General features: G+C 31.4%; 1 protein-coding gene across 1 annotated transcript in view; it reads right to left on the bottom strand.

The window, feature by feature from the left end:
• Nucleotides 1–1,748: 1,748 nt before the first annotated feature.
• LOC145335137 (neuronal acetylcholine receptor subunit alpha-3-like) overlaps nt 1,749–8,121 on the bottom strand; it is a 38,443-nt gene continuing 32,070 nt past the window's right edge. Inside the window, exons 16-19 of the mRNA XM_080180868.1 lie at nt 7,135–7,221; nt 5,365–5,480; nt 4,464–4,544; nt 1,749–3,696 (exon numbers count right to left, since the gene is read on the bottom strand). Of these exons, the coding sequence (XP_080036994.1) occupies nt 3,645–3,696; nt 4,464–4,544; nt 5,365–5,480; nt 7,135–7,221 (336 nt within the window). The 3' untranslated portion in view covers nt 1,749–3,644. The remainder of the gene's footprint in view (nt 3,697–4,463; nt 4,545–5,364; nt 5,481–7,134; nt 7,222–8,121) is intronic.

Raw genomic sequence — 8,121 nt, 5'->3', positions numbered from 1 at the left:
GGTACAAACACTGCTTGTCAAGCAGACAGACAAACATTCTGTTACTATACTACAAAGAGGGGGCGTAGACGCTAGTAAGTAATATTGAAAAAAACCAAACAGATTAAATACAGCTTTCGTTGTAAATTGGTATCTCATCAGTCGAGAGAGTCTTGGAAGCCTATCTCTTATAGCAGCCAAGCAATGAACATACTTATCCTATTATATTAAGTATCAAGGGTATTTTTTGTCTGAAGTTTGTCGGATACTGCTGGTCTGAATTCGTTGTTCGTGTAACGTTTATAGATATCTAAGGGTGCATGGTTTAAAACTATTTTCCTTACCCCCTCCCCCCGCCCTCCCTTACAGGCTAGGGGCGAAGCAACTAGTAGAATTATAAAGCAACAGACAGACAGATAATAAATAAAAGTTTCTTCAATTTTATTTCAGCACTATAATGTACAGATTTTTACAAGATAACATATTATACTACAGGGTGTTTCAAGAGAAATGTTAATTTTAAAAACTTAATTATGCAATAACATAAAAAGAATGATATTAAATGTTTATATATTTGGAAAACCTGTTCTGGTACATTTATGTTTCAAATATTTAAAATGATTATTTTAACAAATTATTGAAAGGGTTTAAGTAGCTAGACCTTATGACGATTCGAACGGTATGCACAACACTTTGGAAAAATCGGTTTTTAAGGCATATTTTGTTGAAATAATCAATTTTAAATATTTTTTTTAAAAAATTGTACCAGAATAAGGTTTTCCAAATATACAAAGCATTGTTTTTTTTCTATGTATACATAATTAAGTTTTTTAAAATAACATTTCTCTTGAAAAGCCCTCTATATACAGATATAATACAATTATTAAATTTTTATACTTTATTTTAAAATACCTCATAGCCTCTCAAATTATATGCATATGTAAATATCAATAGATAATAGTTATTCATCGTATTATAGACAGCTTTCCGCAGATATTAAAATGAGGAAGATTAATCATTTGGCCCCTAGGTTCCAAAAACTGGTGTCAATCTTAAGATTTTTATTTTGTATTCGTAGAAAATTGTCTGTAATACAATGCTATACATGAGTCTTCAGTATGGCTAAGAACCGGTTCTAATTCAGCAGATAACAATTGGTTTTGAAGCCATACTGGAAAAGTTTTCCCCATTATCGTGTGGGTTAGTCGGTCAGTCAGAATTGCAACAATAATCAAAAAAGTAGTTTGGTAAGGTTTCGTGATTTCAGCTGTTTTTTGGGGACCGACTTTTTTATCATAGATTTTAATAATCAAGCTTATTATTAAGAATTTAATGTTGATCAAATCATCCGGAAAATTAGCCTCTTTATGACATTAATTTACCTCTTTCGTAAAATTTTAAATAAAAGTCCCCAATGAAGATACACAAAATTACCCCTTCTGTAGATTACAATAAGTGGTGAAAACATTTGGACACTCAACTTTATAAACCAACCAATCCAAAATTCAATAAAAGACCCAAAAGTTGTTAGGCAAACAAATAAGAAAACGTTATTATAAAACTTTTGGGACTAGTGTAATAAACAGCCTATTGTCCCCCCTCTCTCTCTGCATTATTTTCTACTATAATCTTTTAGCTCCTCAGAGAAATTTTCTCTCTTTGCTTGCTAATGAGACTGTAATCCCCCCCCCCCTCCCCCCACTTGTGACTTTTCCCTATCCCCTCCCCGTAATCACAGCCAAAACGTATTTATCAATAAATGGGGCACATATTAACAATCTAAATTGACAACAAAAATTCCTCAGTCACAATATCCACGAATTCTATATCCATTTCTTTCAATAATTAAATTTTAAGTCTACAATAAGTCTAAAATGTTATAACAAAATTATTAAATAAAATAAAATGGATATAGAATACGTGGATATTATGACAGGGGATTTTTTGTTGCTAATATAGTCCTCAGTTATTGATCAATAAGTTCCTCCATTGTCAGGGGATGATGGGTTGTAGTAAAGTCATAAGGAAGGGGGAGGGGGTTATATTTTTATTAGCCCTTTGTGAGAAACATTTTATTAGAGTATGGGAAAATCTCTAACAATATCCACGTATTATATATCCATTATTAACTAAATTAATTTGCATTGAAATAATTAAGCTTAAAAAATTAATGTAAAAAAACAAAGAAAAATAAAAAAATGCACAAAACAGCACTTTTATCAAAAAAAAATTATAAAATATTTAATGTAAAATGAGTATTATTTATGATGTATAATTGTACAATATGTAGCAAGAAGAACTAATATATATGGTTACCATATGCTTTATATAGTTTAATTTTGGTGATTAGTTGTTGTTTTTGAATCAGGTGTGACGTCATAAAATACGTCTAAAAAGGAAGGATGAGAGGAGAAGTGGGAAAAGAAACTAATAAAAAAAGAGATGCATATAGACGTATTTTTATGACGTCCCAGATAACACTTTCCGTATTTTCAAATTTAAATTTAAATCTTTCCAATCTGACAATTTAATATCATATTATTTTATGTAAAAATATTTGATGCTGATTTTTTTGTGTGTAAATTTTACAAGCATGACTGATAAAATAACAGTCTTTTCTTTGGTATCTAATCATTAAAAAGTCCTTAAATCAAGATTTTTAAAAATTAAATTACAACTTAACAATTTAAAAAAATTAACAATCCTTAATTTCATCAAGCTCTTAAAAATTATAATTTTATGCTTTCTTTCAAAGTGCCTATTTCAGAAAAAAATACATAGTAACTTTACAAAGTGTCTCAAAAAAAAGCCATGTTACGTCCTTGAAATAATTGATTATCCATCTTTCCCACTTCTCCTCTCAACTCTCTCATTTTTATGACGTCACATGGCTGATTTTTGAGACACTTTGTCCAGCTACCAAATTTTGATAAAATAGCTTAAACAACAAAAATGGTAAAATTTTTTCTTAGGAAAAATAAATAAATTCCTATAAAATTTCCAAGGCTTGCCTAGGAGTCAGAGATCACAGTGCAAATGAAGGCGCTTAGACTTTTGTGTCAGAACCTAAATTGGGACATAGTGCATTTCATTACCCTAGGTTCAATTTTCACCCACTAGGAGTTACCGCATAATCATGACAAGAAAAGCAAAGATTATTTATTTAAAATTTTGAACAACTTTGCTTTTATAAAGTTCATCATAAAACCACTCCTGAAGTGAATTAATTAATGGCCATTTTTATCAATTGCTTTGCTAAGGTCACGGAAATTCAGCCTTAAATAAATCATATATAGAGAGATTTTATGACACTAAAGTCAAAGCACCTTCGAAGGCACTGTGAGATCTAGAGGGATAAAACAATGGCCAAAAAATTAATGTACATCCCCAATCGTGGTAATCAAAATTCCCTCTTCTGTAGATTACACTTATTGGTTGCATCGTTTGGACACTCAACTTAATGAATCAACTCATTAAGTTTATTAAAAGTCCACAAAGTTGTTAAGCTATCGAATAAGAAAACGTTATTTAAGACATTTTCATATTACAGCTTTTAAAAAGTATGATTTTGAATGGAAGATTCTGCATAAACAATGTTTGTCTGTCTGTTTATTCTTCTATAGTATTGATGTATTGATGTACATCCCCAATGATGATATTCAAAATTATTCTTCTATAGTTCTATTGTCAAGCAGCACGTCATCATCTTCGGCATCTCTGAAATATTATTAAAATTAGTGGTTGAAAAGTTTAGACACCTAATGAACCAATTAAAATCCCCAAAGTTGTTAAGCCAACGAGAATGAGAACACGTTATTATAAAACTTTGGGGACTAGTGTAATAAACAGTCCAATGTCCCCTTCTCCCTGAGTGGTATAAGACAATGACCGATAAATTGATGTACAGCTCCAATGATGGTACACAAAATTTTCCTTCTGTAGATTACAATTAGTGGTTAGACTTAGGTTGGACACTCAACTTAATCTCAAAATTCAATTAAAGTCCCCAAAGTTGCTCAGCCAACGAATAAGAAAATGTTATTATAAAACTTTGTTATATACGGACGTAAGGACGAAATTACCATAATTATATATTAAAAAGACGCTTTACTTTTAATAGTTATTTCTCGCATTATATTATAAACAGCTTTCCGCGGAAACAAAATGTATAAATATGAGATTAATACCAGTATTTTTTAGCTCCCGATCGTATTATTATACATTTTTATATTCATAGAAAACTGGATATAATACGATGCTAGACATAATTTTTCCGTATGGCTGGGAACTGGTTCTAATCCAATGATTAATGCTGTAAAGGATATTCTAAATATTCACCAATTTTTTGGTCATGTGATCAAAATTTGAAACTTCCCTCTATTGTTGTCCCCCCTTTGGGGGCGAAGTAGGTGAAAGTTTATTATTTATTTTGAATGAGAGAATAGCAACATTCTTTCACTAAATACAATAAAACAAATTCTTACCCTGGAGGAAAGTGGGGAGAGGTAAAAATACACCAGACAGTATTTATCAAGGATAAAATCACAAATATAATTAACAGGAATCTGAAATAAATACAATGTTAATTAATACTTCTATAAAAAAAAGTAACAGGTTGTCTGTGTCTGTAGCTAAAGATCTCTAAGCAATGGTCCAGTAAGGTTATAATATCATTTAGGGAAGAGTATCTTTCTTTCCATCCTATCAAAGAAATCGGCACTAGAAAAAATAACACCCCCAATTTTTTTTACTTTTTTTCTTTTTTAACTGAAATTGAAAGTGAATGGTCGTTTCACTTAAACCATTTTTTCAAGTGCCCCTAGAGGCTTTTATGGCCGTGTAGCCGCTAGTTATCAATTAACAAAACTAAATATATTTGAAAATATTAAGTACAGTACGATCTCTAAAACGACTTGTAAAAATGTAGGAAATATACTTTTCATGGAAAATTTTTTGGTTGGATAATTTGAATATCAAAATGATACAAAGATCTAAAGGGATAATACAATAGCCGAGAAATTTGATGTACATCCCCAATGATGATACACCAAATTGCCCCTTCTTTAGATGAAAAAGAGTGGTTGAAACATTTGGACACTCAATGTTTGTTTGCCTATCCAATAAGAAAGAGTTATTATAAAATAATGGAAACTAGTGGAATAAACAGCCCATTTCTCCTTCCTTCTAGATGTAAGGATACAAATTTCAGGGAAGCCTTTTTCATTTAGAAAATCTTAACTTAAAATCCGTGACTGGATAAAGTGTCTCAAAAATCAGCCATGTGACGTCCTAAGGGGTTTTCTTTCCGACTTCTCCTCTCATCTCCCTCTTTTTTATGATGTCACATGGCTGTTTTTTAGACACTTTGTCCGGTTACAATCCTACCTATCCAAAATTCTGGATATTTTTCTCCATTCGTCTCCAATAATTTCTTTTCTTTGCTCCTCCAAATATCTGTCCTCTGTCACTATGTTGGTCAGTTCGGTCCACGCAGAACTCAACTATTTACAAAAAGATGGACATTAGGGATGGACATTATGGATATACCTTATGAATGTACATTAGAGATTGACATTACGGATGGACATTATGGATATACATTACAGATGGACATTATAGATGGACATTATGGATGGACATTATGGATGGACATTATAGATAGACATTATGGATGAACATTATGGATGTACATTACGGATGGACATTACAGATGGACTTAACAGATATACATTACGGATGGACATTTGCACTTAATGGATCGATAATAACATATTATAGTCCATCAATATGTTTGTCAGTTCGGTCCACGCAGAACTCAACTACAAACAGATAGACATTATGGATGGACTTTATGGATGGACATTATAGATGGACATAAGAGATAGACATTACAGATGGACATTACAGATCATGCAGAACTTAACTACAAACAGATGGACATAAATTTTCGTAAAGAATAAAAATTTAGATTCTTCATACATATGGAGGATATTCTTAAAAATCTTTAAAAAAGTGGGGCTATTTGATTTGAGCACATTTTATTTATAGACAGATATTCAATAAGATTATGGAAAGACAATTATTTATCAGTTCTCCGTCACTATGTTGGTCAGTTCAGTCCACTCTTAACTCAACTACAAACAGATGGACATGATTGACGGAATTATTATCAAGAGAATGAACAGGGGAATATTCATAATCCCAAAAAGTTGAGCTATTTGAATTCATAACTTAATAACACGTAAAAGATTGATATTCAATAACATATAAACATATTTGAAAGACACAAACATTTATTTATGTATCCCATTACCATGTTTAGAATTCTATGCAGTAAAAATCTCAATATAGAGGAGTAATTTAAATATTGGGGATGGAAAATTTTTGCCCCTCCCCAACAACTTTTTTATCCCCCTAGTTAAATTTTACCAACCCTTAATTTTTTTTTTGGGGGGGGGGGAGTGGAGAGGAAAAGAGGTATAAACTCATATTTTGTGTTTGACTTGTCAAAAAATTTACCTAATTTGTAAAATCCAAGGACTTGGGGCAAAGACTTTTTTTAGAGGTTATTAACCCCTCAAATCTTTTTGGGGGTAAAACATATTCTGTTAGGAGTCTAAAATTAATTGTTGAAAATACACCTGTGCTTTTTAACTGGTATTTTGTCCACGGTTAGACTATGGGGTGGGGATGCTATATCCGGACCGACAGACAGACAGATAGACAGACAGATAGACAGATAGACAGATAGACAGACAGACAGACAGACAGACAGACAGACAGACAGATAGACAGATATACAGACAGACAGATAGACAGACAGATAGACAGACAGATGGACAGACAACATTCTACTTTAATAAATTGAAAAGAAAGAGTATCTGTTGCTTTTTTGCTGGTGTTTTGTCTGCGTTTGGACTATGGGGTGGGGATGCTATATCTGGACAGAGAGACAGACATAAAGATAGACAGATAGACAAACAACATTCTACTTTGATTATTTGCTGAAACTATACCTGTTTTTTTCTGGTGTTTTTTGTTTTGAGGTTGGACTATGGGGTTGGAAAGCTTGATCAGGCAGTTAGTGAGATCTAAATGCTGCATCAAGACAGACAGATAGACAGATAAATGCTTTAAAAATTGAAGAAAGAGTACCTGTTGCTTTTTTGCTGGTGTTTTGTCTGCGGTTGGACTATGGGGTGGGGAAGCTTGAATTGCAGCTTTCTTCCACAGATTTCTTGCCTAAATAAAGTAATGATTAGCTTCAACAAGAAAGAATAGGGCTCTCATTAAGGATGAACAATCTTTTTTTTTTGGGGTGGGGGAAGGCTTCAAAGGGAGAGATATTATGGATGGTCCATCTGATCCCATTTTTGTCAATCTCTAAAAGGGATTTTTAGCAGACAAAAAAAAAATAATTTTTTTAGATACAAGACATAGGCAACAAAATTTGGTAAAATTTTTTTGAAGATATAATTTTTAGAAAGCTTTAACTTTATTTTAAGAAATTCAACTATCAATAAATAATTTTTACACAAAAAAATTTACCCAAGAAAAGCTTTATCCTAAGATATGCAACAAGTTGTAGCTGACTCATAATGCAAAGAAAATAAAAAAAAATATGTCTTGAATGTATCTTCATTCTTCACTGTTATTCTCTTGGCTGATTTGAAGAGTATATAGATTATCTATTGAAATATCTAAACTTCAATTACCAAAAGCTTAGCAAAAGTTAAACATGCATTATTGATAATAACTTAATTTATTATTTTAAAAGAAAAAAAGTATGCAATATAATTTCTAGTTCTTATGGTGTAATTTCATTTTAATATTTAAAAATCACCAGTTATGTTAAGTTCAAAAGGACTATTTTTAAATATTAAAAATCATTAAATTAAAAAATCAACATATTAAATTTGGACATTAGGACTGTATGGCAATGATTAAAGAGTTGCTACACTGTCTAAATTACATTATCTAGTGTGAAATTGATAGGATAAATTTAGAATGTCTATATGCATGATAAGAGCTACCTATTATGACAGACAAACCTACCCTAATTGTAAACATAAACTTCCTTTCTAAAACCTTGTGGCGTTTAAATTACAAAATCAGGTGTAGGGGGGTCATAGGTCTACTCTA

This window comes from Acartia tonsa, chromosome 13, assembly GCF_053477335.1.
Source record: "Acartia tonsa isolate MP-2025a chromosome 13, ASM5347733v1, whole genome shotgun sequence".
NCBI lineage: Eukaryota > Metazoa > Arthropoda > Copepoda > Calanoida > Acartiidae > Acartia > Acartia tonsa.
Note: the sequence above shows the minus strand (reverse complement) of the source record. Positions and strands in the feature narration are given on the sequence as shown.